At 37.1% G+C, this 21396-nt stretch overlaps 1 protein-coding gene across 5 annotated transcripts in view; it reads right to left on the bottom strand.

The window, feature by feature from the left end:
• Positions 1-174: 174 nt before the first annotated feature.
• Positions 175-21396, bottom strand: part of LOC128909590 (golgin subfamily B member 1-like) — a 46682-nt gene continuing 25460 nt past the window's right edge. For 4 of the 5 annotated variants that reach the window (XM_054201480.1, XM_054201481.1, XM_054201482.1 and 1 more), the window contains exons 20-29: positions 20980-21084; positions 9824-20710; positions 9381-9532; positions 7651-7810; positions 5707-5859; positions 4566-4733; positions 3572-3669; positions 3078-3212; positions 2060-2174; positions 175-1260 (exon numbers count right to left, since the gene is read on the bottom strand). In XM_054201480.1, the coding sequence (XP_054057455.1) occupies positions 1102-1260; positions 2060-2174; positions 3078-3212; positions 3572-3669; positions 4566-4733; positions 5707-5859; positions 7651-7810; positions 9381-9532; positions 9824-20710; positions 20980-21084 (12132 nt within the window). In that variant the 3' untranslated portion in view covers positions 175-1101. The remainder of the gene's footprint in view (positions 1261-2059; positions 2175-3077; positions 3213-3571; positions 3670-4565; positions 4734-5706; positions 5860-7650; positions 7811-9380; positions 9533-9823; positions 20711-20979; positions 21085-21396) is intronic. The other variant, XM_054201484.1, reaches the window with a different exon arrangement.

Here is a 21396-nt window from a genome sequence, read left to right as displayed (position 1 = left end):
AGAGGCTTTAAAAACAACCTTCCAGTGGCCACAGTCTTCACAAATCAGCTACTTTTTGAATCAGAGAAATAGCTGTGCTGTTTCAGAGAACGCTGTAACAAAACATGAATGTATTCCTATGCAACGCAAAACACCCTATTACGTGTCTACAGGAATGGAATGCAAATCCTCTGCTTCTTACAGCCTCTTAGTCGAAAGTGTACCCTTTATTCATTTATATCTTGAAGCCCAAGTATGCAAAATATGTAAGGCTGTGTCTTTATAAGCTTGAATTTCACGTGTCAAGCAGCTGAGTAACATTTTGCCCCAAAGATAAGCAGTAACTAAACCCACCAAGACAATTAGGGCAAGTGAATTAAAAAAAAATAACAAAAAAACAAACAAACAAAAACAACCACGAGAAAAGCTACACAAATTGCACCTTTAAACAACAGTAAAGGAATATAAGAAGTTGAAGACATTACTTCGTGTCATCTCAATTCTGAATCTTTAATCATCAGCTTACCTCGTTACCATATACATAGCTGTACACCTTGTCAGAGCCATTACAAACTGTATGGCCAAAGCACAACCTTCTTATATCTTTAATTTTCAGCCAGGAAAAAATAAAATCAAAAAGAAAATAAAAAAATCCAGTAGTCCTTTCTTTATTGCACTCTATAAAACCTCTTGTTATAATCAAGAAGCCAATAAACAGTAATAGCTGATTATTCCTTTAAAATTTATAGTTTAACTCTTAAAATAAAATTTATATAGAAAAGATATCATTTACAACCCATTCAGTAGTAATCAGTCATTATGTACTCACAAACAATATTAAATAACTTGTATGCAGCAGTTTCTTTATAGGGCAAACAGAAGGGAATATTTTCTCCTTAGCAAATATAATATTCCACTGATAAAGAGCAATTCAAGTCAACTTTGGAGCAACTGTGATATACACAAATTTCTCTGAAGAAGCATAAGATTCATGTAGTGTAACAAGAATATATACACCTGTGTCCAGTGCATAGCTTAACAGCAGCATGTGAAAAGTCTAGTATCTTGAATTGGCACACCGTTACCTACAGAGAAATCATTTACCCAGAAAACACAGTGTATTCAGAGAACACCGGTGAGGCAGAGTAAAACAACAAGATGTAGTGTCACTAGGTAGGTGAGGAATAAATAGCGGGATTTTGCTCTGGAGGTCAGCAGCTTAGAACAGTAAAGACTTCGCCCTCGAACCCATCTTCTGAAGGAGAGGGCTCCTCCTTTCATCTGGTCAGGAAACAAAAAACGTCAAATAAGCTTCTCAAATAAGCTCAAATAAGCTTCTCTGTAACTTAGATTTCTGAGGCACTATACACCTTTTGCCTCTGATGCAGCAACGGATGCCACAGCACAGGCTGTAAGCAGAAATGATTTAAAGGCCAAGGAAAACAGCAACAATAAGGGGAGAGGAATGGACCCAAGACAGTTGTGTATTATGTAATTACTAACTGCGTAATTATATGCATGCATGTTTTATTTAATGGCCACATGTGCAATATAAATATGATTACTCACATTTTAATCTGGACAGATGTAATGTGTTATATGGCATGGTTTTACACAGCTGCCTGTATTTAACTCGCCATCCACAACCCAGACAGAAAGAAATTAAGGACATTTTTTCAGTAAAGCGTAGTTTCAGTAGTAGTTTGCTACTCTGAATGGACGCCTTTACGGCCCACCCATCCCCATGACATCTAACCCAATAAAAGAGTATTTCACGGTCAGCGTTTCAGAGACAAGGCAGATTAGGCAGGTAGCTGCTTCGTTCTAGTGTTTACACATAAAAAGGACAACACAAAACCAGTGACTCCCAGTCACTCGGAAGGGAAATCCACACTCCAAGAATGAATTATAGTTGAAAGAAAGGGATAGCAGAGGGAAGACAGGAAAAAGAGAGGAGTAGCATGAAGGAGATAATGAACTGTGCTGTCTTCAATCCAGTCTGCAACCAGCAGCATACAATATGCACACCACTTTTAAGTTGCTGATAATTCAGGGGTTTTAAAAACTTTAATTCACTTACCTTTCGCACAATAACATGTTCACTGGGATTGATGATTAAGGCTTCTCTTTCCTCTTCGGTTTCCATCTGAACAGAATATTCGCTAGGTACAGACCTGTAACTGCTTACGTCAAATCTAGAGAAAAATGAAAGGGAGACAAGGGAGCACTGAATTATCTGTTCTTTTAAAGTACCGAATTCACATAAGAAACATCATTTTGTATACTTAAATTACTGGGGGAAAGTCCCCACAAAAAGCAGCAAAACTTAGTTTGCGCTGCCAGGTCTTGTTCCATCTCTGTTTGCTATCTACTCTCAAGGTGTTCCATTTATTCAGAATAACCCCCATCATCACTACCTGACTGAAAGTGATTTTCAGACGATGGTAGTGACGGACACTTTATGTAGGCAGATGGATAATGATATTTTACATCTATACAGTAGCTGTGCTAAAGCTGCTATATGTGAGATTTTTTTTCTAACTTGGAAAAAAAGAAACACCACTCACTGAGTCCAACATCTGAAGCAAGACATTAAATAAAGAAAAACAAATCCCAAAGCCCATAACATTTTCTTGATGCATAGCGTTAGACCTAGCTTTTTAACACAGTTACACATGCATTTGCGTTGCTTCAGGTACCGTGGACTCACAAAGAGGTTCTATTATTCGTTTGTCCTCTTTGTTCTATTATTTGCTCAGAAACCTAACACCCATAGGAAAACCTATCACTAATCTCACTAAAAATAAAAGGCAAACAAAAAACCTGACACTCTGTTTTCCAGTTGTGTGGTACACGTGGCATTTACTCCAGGCAGAGTGCAAATGAAAACCTCAGCACGCTTCTGTCCAAGGGGAAGCAGAAGTGAAAGATGGCTTCGGCTCTCTGAACATGCAAGTTATTTCATACCCACATAAAGGTTTAATGCAGCAATCTAACTGCCACATACTTCAAAAGCATGAGAAAAATAAATATTGTTTTACAGACACTTTTCTTTCAAAAGAGGAGAACCCCACGTCTTACAGACAGGAGTATTTTACCTGTTACTTTGCTCCTCCGAGAGTCCAAGAGCCTCTTCTGCAGCTTCTCTCCTCCTCTTCTCTTCTGACAGTGTTTCTGTCAGCTGCGAGAGCGTCTGCTGCACTGACTCATACTGTTGCTCGGTCTCTGCAAGCCTGTGACAAAATGAATTCTGAAATCAGTATATTATGTACGTAAAGAATTACTTTCTTGTTCTTTTTTATGAAAGAATGTTCTTTTATTGCGATAAAGACTTAATTATAATGAGATGCTTTAGATTAGATACTGAAATAAAAAGTCACCAATAAGTATGTATCTTTACTAAAGCAAACCACAAATGCTACCAGATAATAACAATTCAAGAATATGACTATGATTCATTTAATCCACTGTAAATCCGCTTCTCTCCTTTTTCCCTCCCAAATGCCTTAGAGGGATAGAAAAGCATTACTTTCACACTTACAACACAGCTGTCAGGAAAACGATATTGCTAGTACACGCTCTCACTCCTGACCTTTTTCGGAGCTCATTTAGTTCCGTATTGTCTATTTCAACAATAACCGCAGATCTTTCCTGTGGTGCTCCAGGGGGAACTTCTGCTCTAGCTTCATCCTAGAAAATATTAAAGGGGGGAAAAAAAGCCAGTTACCGTTTTTCTAGTTGCTAAAAATCTTTGTTTCGATTAAATCCAGAAGCACCATAAAGCAGTGGAACAAACCACTCCTTGTGCTATTGAATCTTTTGATTTCTGGAGCTATTCTTTTCCAAACCTATCTTCTAACAGAAAGCTGATGCAGAATACAGCCGGTGTGTGCTGCGGACTGGGAGGATACGTTCACAATGCGTAACACAGCAATCTGAACAGTGTCTGAAGGGCAAGAAATGCACGTACACATCCACACAGTAACACAGCACTGACCACAGTTTCATAAGTAATGCTGCTACTCATTTATTTTTTACTTTACAGTTCTCCTCATTTGTGTTTATTTCTGCTTATGGAAGAGTAAGGGTTGTTTTATATATGTATCTATATAATATTTTAGGGCATTATATTAATTGATCGCTACTGAGTAACCAAGGCAGTACAGAAAAACTTTGGAAAAATGAAGAGATCCCAAAGGCATAAGCTTACAGACGTGTATGAGGGGTTGGCAGAGGGTACTGAAACTCAAACACCTTGCAAAATGATTCACAACTGCTGGGAAATTATCACTAAACTCTGTTGATCCAATGATTAGCGATCATCCAATTACCTCTACCAGCTGTAGAGCAATTCAAGATGATACTTCAAAACAAGAAAAGCATGTATAAACAGCTTCCTTAAATGAAAAGTCAAGTAAAAACAGCTCTACAACAATAAAGTTATCTTCAGTGCATCATGGGCTAGCAAAAGTACTAAATCAGTACAACAAAAAGTATTTACTTTATTTTCAGCAGAAAAACAGAAAAGGGCAAGCACAGAAGAAAAAAAAAAAACAACCTAAAAACACTTCCATGTATTTGTTTACCTGAACAGTGCCTTGGAAAGATGTTACTTGCATGGTCTGATATTCCCTCTCCAGTCTTAAATAACGATTTTGCAAATCAGTGTAACGAAGCTGGTTATCCCTAAGAGTCTGCGAAAGAGTCTTCAACTGGGCAGACAAGACAGCATTCTCTTCTGCTGACTGCGCAACCTGAAACAAAATAACGTTAAAGAAATAAAAATTAGGAATTACCTCCTCTGGGAAATTACTACAGATTTGAGACCTGATGTTGAAAACCAAGTACTAGTTTCAAAATTGCATCAACTTTTTGGCAAGCTCACAGATTTAACTAGTTGTTTTATGAGCAGTGGAAATAATGAACCCTGAGTATTGATCTCCCCTGTCTTCAACATGCCCAAACCAGAAACTCAAGAGTTTTTAACCCCAGTACTTTCCGCCCTGTGTTTGCTGTGACATCACCACCTGGCAAAAGCTGGTATACGTAAGTTGCTACTTCAGGACAACACTCATCTTCACTTGTAGGAGCTTGAGATTTCTACACCTGTTTCAATGTTTGGTTAAAACTGTTATTAGGTTTATAAAATGTTTGGGTGAAGCAGCGAAAATGGACACAGTGACAGATGCAAGTTAACATAAACCTAACTTGCTTTGAACACCAGGCCACAGAAAGACAGATAAACATTAAGGGAAGGTTTCCAAGAACATTTACAAACTTTTGCCAACAAAACTGAATACAAACACACACGTGCATGCGGGGACACACACTCTTACCACCTTAACAGCCAGAAAAGTGTTACCAAGAATGTGTAAAGAAACATTTTTGAGGTGTTTGAAGTTTCATATCAGATGGCTAAAAATCTTGTTCCAGCTAAGACAGCCATCTGTTTCTGTCTATAACAAAAAGTATTTTACTTTGAGTAGAAGTTCAGCAGTGCCCCATCAATCTCTTCAGAATGCAGATTCAAATAAACCTCTCTCAGGCAAATAAATATGACATTTAGTTTGCAATTTCTAGTCTGAGCCAACAGGGCTGTTTTGATGCATCTAAGTTCTAAAGCACTTTCAAGTATACAAGACATCGCCAATTTAGCAGTATTTCTATGTTGATACAAGCTCAGATTCTCAGGAGCTACTGAGGATCACTACTGTTGTTCTAGGTTACCTTCGAATTAACCTGCTGAAAATGCAGATCCTTCTGGTGTATCTCCTGAAGACAGCGCTGCAGGTCATTCTGAAGCTGATTCTTCTCAGCTAAGACATGTTTGATTTCCTCAGGCACGTCTGCACTTCCGGCGAGGGAGGCAGTTTCTAAAACCTTAAAAAAAAAGTATTAGCGTATTCAGTGTAAATGGTATAGGAGTTTTCTAAATAATATACAACTCCAAGGCTAAATATACGCACAGACTACAGAACAATTTCCTTTTCACAAGATCGTTTCCTTCTCACAAGTTAATACCGCATTTGCAAGAGACTTTATATATATATATATCTAAAAAAAACCCAAAAAACTTCTGCTTAGTGTTTTCAACCTAAACACTTCGATTACAAAAAACAATTAAAAATTAACATGAAAAGGCAACCCAATGTAATTTTTAATTTGCAAATAGTGTGAAGCACAAAAAAAAAAAACAAAGGGAAAAAACAGAAAAAGGCAGATTAATATAAAAACCCTTTCAAAAATTACTTTCAAACTAATAATGTATGTATTCATGACTTGTGGAAGAGCTATTTGTAAATATGAATTTAAAGCTGAAAGTCCATTTTGGAAAAAAACCAAAACGAACACTCAACTTTATGACTCATTCACATCTTTGGCCTTCCTTGTCTCTGGCAGGTCAACATTTTTATGTTAATCTCCAATAATGGAAGGAAGTGTGCCATCCCTAATACTTTATGGAATCTATTTTCCTATACAATCATGAAATAAAGACTTCTACCACATAAAATATTCCATAACCCAACAGACATTACTGGTCAATAGCTCCTATTAGTGATTTTAAACACTAAAAACGAACTGCATACGAGACACAAACTTGACCAACTAAAATGCTCTTTTTAGTGAAATTAAAAGGAATAAGGTTCACTTCCTTTGGCACAAAAAAGGCAAATAAGAATATTATTCTAAAATAACGCTTTCCTTGAACCTTTAATGATAGGCTACAAAAGTAGACAACAACTGCCAGCCTGGGTCTCAGCTGCTGCCTTTCTAAATCTAGTATTTTGTTCCTGCCAGATGCCAACTCCAGCTGCTTCAGGGCAATGGTAAGAACGCTTCCATTCAGCACATCATCTCTCCCTTCTACCCCCAGTTAGGTCCTGTTCTAATCTGCAGTAGTTAGAGATTGGTTTAGGCTCTCATGAATGAACTTTATTAAGTCTTTAAAATTTTTTAGCATGAAGTATACAAATTCCGAAAAACTGCTGTTGTCAACATAAACTACAAAGTCCTTTTTTGATCCTCTTAAAAACTGTGTTCCTGAATATAGGTTGTAGCTATACTACATCTCTATTGTAGAATCATGTTTGAACCATTTTATTATGATACTTTTTTAACTTCTTATTATATTCTGGATTTAACTAACCTAAAACAGTAACTTACAAGATGACTAAGGTAACCTACTAACATGGGCAACTCAGGAACAAGGAAACGCCGTTACCTTACAACGTAGGGACGGCAAATTGTTACTCCCTTTTGACCAAGAATCAATAACCATTATTGGTTCGTGACCTTCACCTTTCACTTCACAACCATTTCATTTCTTTGTGAAGATGCTTTCCATGTTTTTAACCAGTAAAATACACCACACGAGCAAGTTCTCTCTATTTTCTCATATGTCCATATCAACCTATGAGAAACTCATGATTTTTCTTTGTTTAAAAGAAGTTGATCGATATATCAGACTGCGTTATAAAGTGGTTTTAATAATTGCAACTCGTTTGCTTGGAATAGTTGTAACTTGCTGACTTGACCCTAGGCAACACTGACATAGAGGTAATGCTCTCATCGGCCTGCTGTATAGTTCTCATTTGGGAAGCAGGCTGCAAATTTAATACAATAAACCGATGGAAGCACATCCGTGCCTCCTGCTACATTTCATTTGTTTACCTTGGCTGGGTAATTGCTGCCAGCGGAGACTGATTTCTTAACAACCACGTCTTGCTGCAGCTTCTGTAGTTCTGCAATCTGTCGGTCTTTCTCAGCAACTGTGATTTGACATTGATTTCGCAGTGCCTGGGACTCTGAGAGGAGGAGGTTGTTTTCCATTCTGAACATAAAATATTAGACTAGGCGTTAAATGATAATACGCTACATACTAGTGAATGAAAAAGATAAAGCTGTACTCACTTATTTCTGAAATAAGTAATGGTATTTTTTGAACTGTTATATGCAAATATGGAGCACTACATGAACATTCTCAATACATGTTTCAGTTTAAAGACATCTGCTAAAAAAAAAAAAATATTAAAAAAAAATCAGAAAATAAAGCCTGGGAAGTGATAACATCGTGTTTGCTTCGTTGGCTTGGAGATGAGAGAAGTTAATTGGCTGTAAAGATACTAACATCCGTTAACACAATAAACGGTTCAGCTACGTAAAGAATAAGGTTGCGCAGCAAAACGGCTCAAGGTCACAGTTGTGTAGAGTCCTGCTCGAGGTAGGCAGTCTACCCTACTGCAAAAACACAAGTTTGAAAAGGAACAGCCAGACTCAGAAGATTGAAATAAACAAACACACCACATTCCCGGACACTGCTGTCATACACAGGCAGTATCACAAAGGGCATGAAAGTGACTGAAATCCTTTTGAATGCAATTTAATATATGTTTTTAAAGTTTTGGGGGGGAAAAAAAAAAAAATGGGAAAAGGCTCTTCATGCTGTTCACTGGTTAAGTCTACAAGTTAGAATGAGGTTTGAATGTTTCATGTTAACTTGCTCACAGATAAATGTGGGGGCTGACCTTTTGATCTACACCCCCTCCTGCAAAAGCTTCTCGTGTAAGACAGGTATTATCTCACACAGACTTTAATGAGAGATCTAGAAATTGCACTTGGAACAATAAAATGCAGTAAGGCACTAAGGATACTGCCTACTGGCCTCAAGTTCAGCCAAAATTATCTTCACTGAACTGATCATATAGCATGCTTTCACACTTCAATCATCTGCATAAGTTTAAAAGCCTGAAGAAGAACAGTTGAAGATGATCAAATCTTGATCTGCCTCCACTAAGTGCCACTTAAAAATGCCTACTGCCTTCTTTGAAGCAGACCTCACGAGGCATTCACAGAATCAGGCCCAAGGCGTCACATTATTCACTTGTCACAGATGATGCAAGATGTGAACAGTGCCGAAACGGACTCTTGAATCTACAAAAACAATGCTGAAATGTGAAATGAAGTCAATTTTCAATATGAAGTTGGGCCAAAGATGCAACACCTCAGACATCCTTTAGAAAAAGATTTCAGGGAAAACGTTCAGCCATATCAATCATTACTCTAAGAAGAGAATATAATACCAAGCATTGAAATAAGATTCTTAAACTGTAGTTCCGTATACCCAAGTCACCAACCGAATGTTTTCACAACCAAGAAAACATTCACTTAAGACTGTCTGAAACTTTACACAAAAAAAAGAGACCATTACATAAAGATAGAAGGATAACCACGAACAAAGACAACTCTGTGGAAGTTGATTTCACACATTACAGAAATATCCTCATCCTACTTCCTGCTAAACAATCCATAATTTTGGTTGTGTGTCAGTTTTAGGTCAGGTTGTGAAGTCGCTGAAGAATTCTAAACAAGAGCCATGTGTTGGTTAATTTTAACATTTATACCTTAATCCAGCAAGCTCATTCTGGTACGATGCAATCTCTCGCTCAGTTTCTGCTTGGAAGGTTTTTGTCTGATGCAATGCCTTCTCCAAATCATCAACCTTGGTCTTCAGTTTTGATATTTCAACAGCTGCAAGGCTGGCTCCTTCTTTAGCCTATGTTTAATAAACATGGTCAGTGAACTGGAATGAAAACTACAGGACTGAAGTTTTATTCGTGCTAGAATTCTAATTACAGAACAATGTATTTCCCCCATTTGCTCCTGTTTAACAGGATAATTATCTAAACTCCCAAAAGTGTAAACGTGTCTTCTCTAGTCACACAATGTTTTCTTAGAACTCACATAATTTACAAAGTTCAACTTCAGAATCCATAATGCCTCTAAGCATTCTCGGTATTAAAAAAAAAAAAAAAAAATTGAAGTGATACAGCTAATTAAAACTTACCAATCTTTCCCTATTGTTCTGAGGCGTATCCAAGCTACTTTTAAAAGGATTTATCTCACTGATGCTGTTACAACCAATGGGAAGCGAAACTGTGCCCTGTTTTGTTTCAGAAGTTACCTTCTGATTGCCGAGTTCCTGCAGCAATTTGTCTCGGTCATCCTGAAGACTGGCCATAGCCTTGGAAAACGCTTCAATCTGGTGAACGTAATTCCCACACTCAGATGAGAGCCTGCTAATCTCCATCTCACGACTGACTAACGTCCTACAGAGATTTTCAATTCCATCAGCAATCTGATCAAGTGTAACCTTATCTGCAGCATGAAAAATAACCCGATTCAGAAGAGAATTTTCTTTGAGCGTACTGATAAAATGTAATTTAAAGCCATCCAATTGAGCCTCAAGTTCATCTCCTTTCTTTTTTTCAGTCTTGAGTTCAGATGTGTATTTGCTCTGAAGTACCTTTAAGTCCTCTATTATCCTATCTCTGTCATTTTGCAGCGCAGTCATTGCTTTCCCAAAGGCCTCATTTTGGGACCTCAGGTCACTATTTTGAGATTGAACTTCTAGTAACATCTTCTCTGCCAAAGCATCAGGTTCATCTCTGCGTTCAAGTTTCAAAAGACTCTTACTGTATTCCTCATCTGCATCCTTAGCGTTTCCACCTCTTGATTTATGGAGTTCTTGAATCTTCTTCTGAAGATTTTCTCCATACTGTCCATTGGACACACTTTCTTTTTTCTGAACGCTATCACTAGTTAGCAGCTTCTCTCCAGATTCAGAAACAAGCTTCTCTTTGTTTAAGGATGCAATTAAAGATTCTAAATCATTTATTTTAGACACTAATTTTTTGTTTTCACGTTCCAAAGATTCAGCACTATCCTTCTGCAGTTGACTGGAGAGTTGCATTTCTTTTATTTGTTTTTGAAGGTCGTATTTTTCTTGTTCCAGGCTTTTAATACAATCCAATTTCTGCTTAAGTAAGTCTTTCAGCTGATGGTCTTTCAGAGACAGAACCTGGTTAAGATCTTCCCTGTATTTTATCAGCTGTGCACTTAGCATCGCATTTTCAGAATGAAGATCATCTATCTGATTGAGAAGTATCCTTATTTCTTGCTTCAAAGCATTATTCTCACTGGCGTTGCCAACTATCAGACTGTCCCGCTGACTTAAGACATCTCGGTGGTGTTGTTCCAGTTCTTTGTATTTAGAAAAGAGATCATCCCGATCATTCTGAAGAGACGACATGGACTTTTTAAAGGCATCTATTTCACTATCAATTGCAGCCTTATCTTGACCTGCTTTGTCTGCTTTCATCTGGAGATTTCTCAATTCGTTTTCCATCCTCTGACAGGACTCCTTGGATTGTTGTTTCTCTGTCTGCAAAGACCTCAACTGAAGTTCATACTCTTTGATTTGTTCTCTGTGTTGAGTCTGTACCTGAATCAGGTAGTCAGAAATTTCATCACCTTTTGAAGAAATCAGTAAGGAGATTTCTTTGTCTTTATTATTTAGCATGATCTTCATTTGCTCAGAAATGGTAATCTGCTTTTGCAACTCAGCATTAATTTTTTCCTTCTCAGCTAGAAGCTCTTGCAGTTCTTGTTCCTGTCTTGTAAAACTACTTTCCAGAGCTTTTATCTCTCTTCCTGCACTTTTGCTATTCTCTATAAGATGATTAAGAGAATTATTTTCTTTAAGGAGTGCTTGCAAAGCTTCTTCTTTGGACTGAAGAACACTCTCCAATTCTTGCTGCCTGTTAAAGAAAAACATATTTTCTTCCTTTATTCTGCAGAGCTCTTCATAGCGTTGTGTATCAACAGATTTTTGCCTCAAATACAGTTCATCCTTTGTTTCCTCTACCACAGAATATTTGATATTCAATTCTTGAATCTGAGCAATTTTGTCTTTCAGTTCCTCTTGCAGAGACGTTATTTTTTTGTTGCTGTCTTCTACCTGTTTCTCTTTATTTTGGATGGCCTCTTTGAACTGCATTTCCCAGGTTTTCATTTCAGTGATTACCCTGTCCCGGTCATCCTGAAGAGAGGACACACACTTTGTGAAAGCGGCTAATCGTGCCAAAGCCGCATTCAGATCTGCTTGAAGTTTCTTGTTTTGAGAGTCCTTAATGCTAACTTCCTCTCGCAAACCACGAAGCTCAGTAATTGCCCTGTCTTTTTCTCTCTCAAGGGCACCGTGTCTTTCCTCTAGGTTCAAAAATTCTCTTTTGTGAACCAATTTTAATTGTTGAAGATTAAATTCCAATTCTCTCTCATATTGTCTCTTTTGAATTTGTAGTTCGTCTTCTTTCTTTTTAAGTTCTTTTCTCCAATTTAGATTCTCATCTGCAAGCCCGACCACTTCATTCTTTGACTGATCCAACAAGTTCATCTGTGAAGAAAGCTCTCCCTTGAGACGACAGATTTCTTCATTTGATTTTGCAAGCTTTTCTGAAATGTTACTTAAGTCTTTTTCGAGTTTTTCACTTTTTGACTGTGAGAGTTTCACAGATCTTTCCAAATCCAGGATCAGCTCCTGGAACTTTATAGAATCCTTTTGCAAATGGTTGATCTCCTGCTGCTTCTCCTTTAAGAGTTCTTGCAATTCTTTTGTTTTGTTTTTACTTCCGTTATTATCCCTCTGAGCACTTTTCACCTTCTCCTCAAACATTTTTACAAGATGTACCTGCTGCTCTTCTTTTTCTCTGACCACATTACATTTTTCCGCCTTTAATTCTTCCAGTTGCTGTAACAGCAAGTTATTCTGTACCTGTGCTGATTTCATTCTATCAGTAAGATGATCAACTTTTTTAACATGATTAAGCAATTCTGTCTCAAGAAATTCTCTCTCATTCTTTATTTTGTAAGAACTTTCTTGGACGTTTTCTAATTCTTCCTGTAACAGACATTTATCATCCTCTAAAATCTTAACTTTTTCATTTAGACTAACAATTTCTTGTGTCAGGCTTTTACATTCCATGTCCAGCTTGGTTAGACAATGATTTTTATGGTCCAGAGATTTTTCAATTTCTTTTGCTTTTTCTGACATTAATTTTCTTTCTTGTTCTAGGACAAGCACAGCTTGCTCTTTTTCAGAGAGTTTATCCTTTAACATATTAATGTCCTGCAACAATGATTCATTCTCACATAATGCATCATTGATTTTAGATTGCATATCATTTTGGTACACTTCCATTTGAACTTGGAGCTCCCCCAAAGCTGCTTTAGTTACAGTAATGTTATTATGAAGGATATCATTTTCATTCTGGATTTTCTCTAAAGCCTGCTTTAAATTTTCAGACATTTGTTTCAGCTGCTCATTCTCCTCCATTAGCTGATGATTCTGACCAGTGAGTTCATGAAGCCGATCCTGGTGTTCTTGCATCCTTGCCTCTTGCTCACGGATCTGCCTTTCTGCTTTACTTTGTAATTCGTCGACTTCCATTTTCTTGGATTCGCCAAGTTGTTTCAGGTGATTCTTAATAACCTCATTTTCATCCGTGAGTTTTTGTAAACGCTTCTCAAGAGTCTCCTTCTCAGATTCTCCTTCCCTGAGCCTTTGAATAGCCTCTTGCTTCTCTTTTCTAGTGAGATCAATAACTTGCCTCATATCAGCTATTTTACTACTGATATTCTCGTAAGCCTGAAGGAGCGACTCATACTCCTGCTTTAATTCACTATGTTTAGCCTTCCATCCTGTTAATTCAACTGTCTGAGAATCTTTTAAGGTATTTAGTTGGAAAGAAAAGGCCTCTTTTTCCTGAACTATGGTCTCCATGGTAGATTTAAGACTTTCACATGCCGCGGTGAGGTTTTCGTTTTCAGTCAACAGTCTGGCATTTTCAGAAACAAGGCGCTCCTCTTCAGACAACGGAGAAACAGCACTTGAACTTTGTGTTTCTCTACTAAGCTCTAACAAGCGTTCAAGCATATCTGTCTTGTTCACCAGTTCTTCTCTTTCCAACATCAGCTTATCCATCTGGTCTTTTAGACATTTATTTTCTCTCAGGGCTTCTTTACGTGATATTAAAGCTGCCTGTAATTTTCTCTGAAGGCGCTCTCTGGACTTCTCTTCTGCTATAGTTCTTTGCTCTTGTGGTTTAGAGTCATTTACATTTGCAGTTTTTGACAGCGGCTCTTCAATCATTTGCATTTGTTTCTGAATTTGACATTCTGTTGCTTCTCTCAGTTTAGTTTTCCCAGAGTAATCAGTCTCTGAGGGTTGGAAACAGGTGCCTTTACCTTCTAGCTTTCCTTGAAGGGAATTACTTTCCAAACAAAACTCTCCCAATTCTTTTTCAGTATCATTTCCTTCCTTAAGCTCTTTGCGCGACACCACAGGTCCACTCATCTCAGCCTTCTCCCGTAGCGTACATAGCTCTGTCAGGAGTTTTTTGTTTTCTTCACTGAAATGTTTTACCTCCTTTTTCATATTAATTAGTTCCAAATTGGACTTTTCTAAACAACTGAGCAGTTTCTCTTTTTCACCCTTCATTTCTTCAAATGCTGTTTTGTAATGGTGGGCTGCTTCTTGGCCCTCCCTTGTAGTTTTGTTTAATAATTCCTTTTTCATATCAAGTTTATCTTTGACATCCGTAAGTAAACAATGCAACGCTTCTATTTCTTCATTCTTTTCTGCAACCTCTTTCTTAGCTTCACTTCTCAACCTCTGCAGTTCCTCCTGGTTCATCTTGTAATCCTCTTCACTTTTTTTAACAAGTGCTTCTTTCTCATTACTTACATGTTCAAGTGCTGTCTTAATCTCTACAGCTTCAGCCTGGTATGCTTTCAGTTTTTCCTGTAGCTGCTTTACGTCCTCCAACAAGGTGCCCGTACATTGCTCCTGCTGCCTCAAAGAGTCTAAGCTGACTGTTTCTTCTCTTTTACCACCAAATTCAACCGATATTTTTCTCAACTCTTTCTTTAACATTTCTGTTTCCTCCTGAAGTTTTGCGTAATTACTTCTTAGTTCTTTTAACTCAGTTTCTTCACTTGCCGCTGAAGCGATCGTGTTTTCTGACTCTTTTAAGGATGCATTCTGAACCTTGTTTCTTGCCTTCTCTGATTCCAAATTCCTTAGGTCAGCTGCTTCTTCTCCCAGCACTGCCTTTGGTGAAGCCAGCTCTTTCCCTAAAGGGTACTCTTCTAACTGAATAAAGTCAAGTTCTTTACTTTTTGTTTGAAGAACTTCCCAGAGTGCTTTATGTTCTTGTTTCAGTTGCTCAAGGTATTTTTTTTGTTTTTCAAAATCTGCCGTGAGTTTAGTGTGCTCTTCCCTTTCTTTCTGAAATTTTTTCATATCTTCTTTCCTGACCAAAAGCTCCCTCTGTAAAGCTTCTTTTTCTTTTTTTAATTGATTTAAGACATTAACGTCATGGTTGAGGTCCAGACGCTTCTTCCTGTCCCCAGCACTTAAACCAGGCTCTTCTGAACAGGAATTTTTCAACAATTCTTCCTTCTTCTTAACTTCAGACTTCAAATTTTCAAGAGCTAAAAGCAGCTGAGAACGTTCCTCTTCATATGCACCTGTCTTTTCATCAAGTACAGATTGCGTATGAGCAAGCATGCAGTCCTTTTCCTCTAAAGATTTTAGGTTCTGCTCACATATATTTTCTTTTTCAGCAATGACATCATTTAGTTTTGTAATGTTGTCCTGAAGTTCCTCTAAACAAGCAGCTTTTGAAGACAAAATTTCAGTCAAATCACTTATTTTGGCATCTTTTTCTAAAAGTTGTTGCTTCAAACTTCCAAGATGAGACTCAAAATCTTTATTTTGTACTTCAACTAGTTTCAGCTTGTCTGTTAAGTCATTAACTTTCTTCAACAGCTCCTCTGCTTTTTTTTGCTCTTTTTCTACTTCTTCCTGCCCACTCTTTTCTAGTTTTCCAACTTTTTGCATTAGATCTCTTCTTACTATCAATGCTGCTTGAAGTTTCTTTTTCAGATTCTCTTTTTCCTTGCCCATTTTCTCAAGATTAAACTGCATCTCCTCTTTTTCATTCATTAAATCCTTAAACACAGCTTCTCTACTGCTCAACGTAACCTGACTGTGTTCCAGTTCTTTCTTACAATCCTCAAGTTCCTGCAATACTCGGTTTAGCTCTCCTACAGAACTATTATGAACAGCTTCGAGGTCTTGCAGTTTGGTATTTAACGTATTTCTCTCTTCAGAAAAATTCAGCATTTCATTAGACAATGATTCCATGATCTGGGTAACAGAACAGTCCTTTTCTTTCAGTTGCTGGCTTAGACCAGAAATTAACTCTTTCTGCTGATTTACCTGAGTAGTTAAGTTTTCAAGGAGTTGATCTTTTTTTCCCATTTCTTCAAGGAGACTTGTTACTTTTTTACCTTCAACGTGCAGTTTTTCTTGACTGGTTCTTGCAATTTCTTCTGATTTATTTATCTTGTCCTGAAGAAATTCAACCTGCTTATTTATTTCTGCAAGAGACTCTTCCCTTTCTTGCAAGAGACACTGTTGTTTACATAATGTTTCCTTGACTGTGACCAATTCTTTTGACAGACATTCGATTTCAGACTGGTATTTGTCCTTCATCTTTTCGATATCATTCTGCAGCGACTCCTTCTGCTTCTCAAGTGACTGCATACTTTTTAATTCATCTTTCATGGTGTCTATTTCTTTCTGTTTTTCTAAAAGCACCAGTTGCAATTGTTCTCCTTCTGTTTCTTTGCTCAAAATAGTGGTTATAAGAGTGGAGAATTTTTCCAACTGAATTTTACTATCGGTTAGCTGCAGTTCAGAATCTGCAGTCTGTGCCTTCTTTTCTTTACATAGAAACCTACTGCTAAGTAATGGAGATAAGCTTTGAGTTAACTCCTCTTTTATAAGATCCAGCTCTTGCTGCAAAGACTGGATTTTGCTATCCTTTGATTTCATTTCACTTTCTAAACTGCTCAATTGCTCAGTAAGTTTATTATTTTGTAAAGTTGCCCCATCAAGTTCTGTCACCCATTTGTTTTCTGACTCAAGTAGATTTTGTTCTAGAGTTTCAAATTTAAGTTCTAATTTAGACAGTTCTTCACCTTTCACACTAACCTGCATCTGTAACTTCTCATTTTCAGTCTTCATCTGCAGTTTGACAGCATCTATCTGCATTCTTGAATAATTCTCACTGGTTTCTAGTTTTTCATTGATTTCTTGGAGCTCTTCCAATTTCTTTTGCAAATGATTTTGAGATGTAGTAAGCTGTGCATTTTCAGCCACCAGTTTACCAGCATCTTCTTGCAACCGATTTTTTTCTTTCTCTAAAGACTCTACCTGGCACTGCAGACTATCTATTAAAAGCGCATTGTCATGGCAGTCTTGAGATGATTTAGAATTTACATTGTTCAATTCTAGCTTCAAACACGCTATGTTATCTGCCTGTTCAGTGCACTTCACACGTAGAGACTCCACAGTCAATTCTTTTTGCTGTAGTTGTTCTTTCCATGAACTTATTTGGTCTAGTGCTTTTTGGTGTTCATTTTTAAGAGAATCAAGTTCAATTGTCAAAGAACCAATTTTCTTCTGATTAATATCAAGCTCCTCATTCTTTTCCTGAAATTCCTTAGTAAAGTTTTTCATGGCTGTATCCCTTTTTTCTAATTTTTCTCTGAGAACTTCAATCTCACTAGAAAGAACATCAACATTGCTATCTGCCAACTGTATGCTGGTATTTTTCTCTTTTAAAGAATTTTGCAGTCCAGCAATAACTTCTTCTTTTTTCTCAAGAGCTGCATCCAACTCAGTCCTTAATACATACTGTGCTTCAATTTTCTCCTGAAGAGATAAAAAGGCATTTTCACCCTCATGGACTAGTTCTTTAGATTTATGTAGTTCTTGCGTTAGTTCATCTACCTGACTTCTAAGCCGAGAAATTAAATTTGTCTTCTCTTCATCTTTCCTTGCTTTCTCCTGCAGAGTTTTGAGGAGACTTTTATTTTCCGTAAGAGATGACTCCTTTTCTGATAAGGATTGGTTCACCTCAATTATTACACTCTTCTGACGTTGTATTTCTTTTTCTAAATTCACTTTCGCTTCCTCCAGTTCTACCACCTGTTTCTTTAAGACCTCACATTCATCCTCTTTCTCTTGAAGTTGCGTCTTTAAATTCTCACTAGATAATGAAATATTGTTGATGGTTAATTCTTTTTCTGAAAGTAGTACTTTTAATTGCTCTGCTTCAGAGCCTAGAAGCTCCAACTGTTTCCGTTGCAAAGCAGAAGATTCCTGTACCTCAGAAAGCTGTACTTTTAAACTGATGTATTCATCTAACTTTTGTTTTAAAGATTCATCCTTCTGTATAATTGAATCATTCAACTGAGATGATTTTTCTGTCACATTTTTAAGCTGACACTGAAGGTCAGAAATAACCTCCATATTCTCAGACAGTTGAACCCTAAGTACATCAGACTCTTCAGATTTATCTTTTAATAACTTTAATTCTTGGGCTTGCCTCTTAAATTCACTTTCTTTTTCCTGCATTGCATGTCTAAGATGGCTGGTTTCAAAACCTAGGGCTTGTATTTGGTTTTGCAGATCTGAAATGATTTGCATGTATTGCCCCTCTCCTGCCATTTTACTATCTTTCATTTGCTGAATCAAAGCCTCCTTTTCAGAAAGGAGAGTTTGTTTTTCTTCAAAGACAATTTTTAAGTTTTCTTTTTCAATCAAGAGGCCGTCAATTTGGTCCTTCAGAGCTAAAATATTATGGCTTTGTTGAGACAAGTGTGAAGTTAAAGCAGCTACTTCGTCTGACTTTTTCATTACCATAACATTAACTGTTTCGATGTCTACTTTCAATTTTTCATTTTCTAGAGCGGCTGCATGTGCTTGTTGCCTTGCTGAAGCAATTTCAGACTGTTGCTGTACCAACTGTGACTGAAGAACTTCACATTCACGTGACTTCTCGCTCAATAAGCTTGAAAAGTCCTCCTTTTCATGCTTAAGCACATCCAATTCTTTGCTTACTAGCTGTAGCTGATTATTTAACACTGTACTTTCTTCCATTTTTTCAGACATTTGCCTATGAAGGTTCTCAAGTTCTGAACCCTGACTTTTTACAGTCAGGTCTCTTTCCTCTACCAACTGAGATAACTTTGTTTTTTCATCTTTAAGATTTTTTATTTCATCCTGCAGCTCTACAATACAAAACTTACTCTCTTCGGTTGCCTTACGTAATGAATTATTTTGAAGGTTTGTCTCTTCTAGAGACCTGTTCACAGCTTCAAAATCCAAAGTTAGGCTTTGAATTTGTTCCTGCAGTAGTAAATTCTTTTCCTTACTATGGCTGAGCTCTTGGATTAGGCTACTGCATTCAGATAACTTATTATTTAACATTTCTTCTTTCTTTATTTCTTTGTCTCTAGTATCCTTCAGCTGAATGAGAAGTGATTGCATTTGTTCATGCAATTGTTGTGTCTGTTCCTTACTTTCACACAACTGATCAGCCAGCACGTTACATTCCTTTGTTTTCTCCTGCAGCTGTTCTGCCACTGAATTTTCTTTTTGCTCGGCAAGTATTGAAAGTTGTTCAATCTCTTTTGCCAGGGTGTTTTTATCACAGTTTAGTACTGAAAGAGTTTTTTCATACTCAGCAGTGCTAACAGATAACTTATTCTCTATTTCTGCCACAGCCTGGATTTTCTTTAACAATTCACATTCTTTTACATCCAGGAGTTTGGACAAATTCTCGTTTTCCCTGATCAGCTGTTCCTTCTCTTTTTCCACTATATCTATACTTCTTTTCAGATACTCGTTTGCTTTTATTTGCTCTGCCAATTTTTCTTCTTTCCCTTGAAGATCTGCGTGCAATTGCTTATTAGCTGAAGCTTTCTCCTGTGTCTCTATTTCCATCTTGTTAATTTGTTTATGTATTTCATTTAATTGGTTATTAAGTTCTTTGCAACATGTCTCTTTGGCTTTCAGATCTCCAGATAACTTAAGTTTAGTCTCTTCATTTTGCTGCTCCAAAACCCCAAGCTTCTGCTCTAATGAAGCAATGAACTCTTGTTTCTCTTGTAATTCTTTTTTAATTGTTTCCTGATGTTCAGTATGTTCTATAAGCTTTCTAGATAACTCAGCCAACTCTTCATCTTTTTTAGCATTTTCCAAAACCAGTTTGTTGTATGAATCTTTAATTGATTTTAACTCATTTTCAAGTGTCTGTGCTTTACTCTCTTTCTCTTTAAGCAAATTGTTCCATTTTTCCTTTAGCGTATTGTTTTCCTCAAGCTGAGATTTCAAGTATTCAGTTTCTTTTCTTTGTTTATCCTCGGTTTCTTGTAGCTTTTCAGATGATTTACTAATTTGTTCTTTCAGCAAAGTAATTTGTGACTCACATTCCGCCAGTTTGTTACGGTATGCGACATTGTTGGCTTTGATTTCAGAACGAAGGTCCTTAATTGTAACGCTGTTCTCAGTGTTTTGTCTTATTAATTCCTCATTTTCTTTGGTTTTAGCTTCGTTCTCAACTCTAACTCTTTCTAGCTCTAGTTTCATTGTATTACTTTGCTCCGAAAGGACAGATATCTTCACGCTTGCATCTCTTATATCAGCTGTTTGTACTTCTTTCAGTAAATGAGTTTCCCTTTCAGCCTTTGATAAAGCCTCCTCCATCCCTCGTATTTCTTCCTCTTTGCATTGCACTTGACGCTTCAGGATGATAATCTGTTCAGAATATTCTGTCATAGTCAAAGACAGGGCAGACACCTCCCTGTCTTTTTCTGCCAGTGCTTCTTTAAGATTATCAATTTCTCTTTCACGTTTCTGGAGATCTTGAATAAGTTGAGATCTTTCCTCTAAATGGCTTGTATTCAATTTGTCGAGCTCTTCATTTGTCTGGTCCAGATCCATCTGCATCGACTCTACCACGCCATCTTGTTTCAAAGTCTAAACATCAAGAAAATAACGTTAGAAGAATACTTCAAACATACGTTAGAGGGAGAACGGAAGTTACACTCCACATGTAGAACGAGTATCTAAGATAATCAATCTGTCCCCAACTGTCACAAGATAACCATGTTATTCTTTAAATTGTTTTAGCCTACAGAAAGTTTGGTGTATGAAATTTTTAGCAGCTAATGCTGTTATTTTGCTGACATTTAAATGGACCATGTCAAAAGAACATAAGGTTTCTTCCCTTTATTTTGACGAGTTACCTTTTCCTTCAGTGTAGCAACTTTTTCTGTTAGATCACTGATGACTGTTTTCTGCTCAGCGTTCTCCAGTTCATAAACACTGCACTTCTTTAAGGCTTCATTCAGCTTAGTATTAAAAATAAAAGTCAATGTGATAGAAATACATAGAACTATATTAAAACTGTGATGTTAGATTTGTCATATTTAATTTACAAAACAGCGGAGTTTATACTTTGAAATTAATAAATGAGGGTAACTTATCATCCTAATAAAATGTAAATACTTCCATGCAAAGCTCAGTGTTGGGTCTAAGAAATCCTTACGCCCAACTTAAAGCAAAGCAATTACACGAAGCAAACAAAAATGTAAAGAAACAGAGCAAAAGCCTTCAGCAATATAGCTGCTGGTACGCAAATAGAAAGTTACGGCTAATGCTCA

Source organism: Rissa tridactyla, chromosome 4 (genome assembly GCF_028500815.1).
Source record: "Rissa tridactyla isolate bRisTri1 chromosome 4, bRisTri1.patW.cur.20221130, whole genome shotgun sequence".
NCBI classification, from domain to species: domain Eukaryota; kingdom Metazoa; phylum Chordata; class Aves; order Charadriiformes; family Laridae; genus Rissa; species Rissa tridactyla.
The sequence above is the reverse complement of the archived record's forward strand: the minus strand, read 5'-3'. Positions and strand labels throughout refer to the sequence as shown.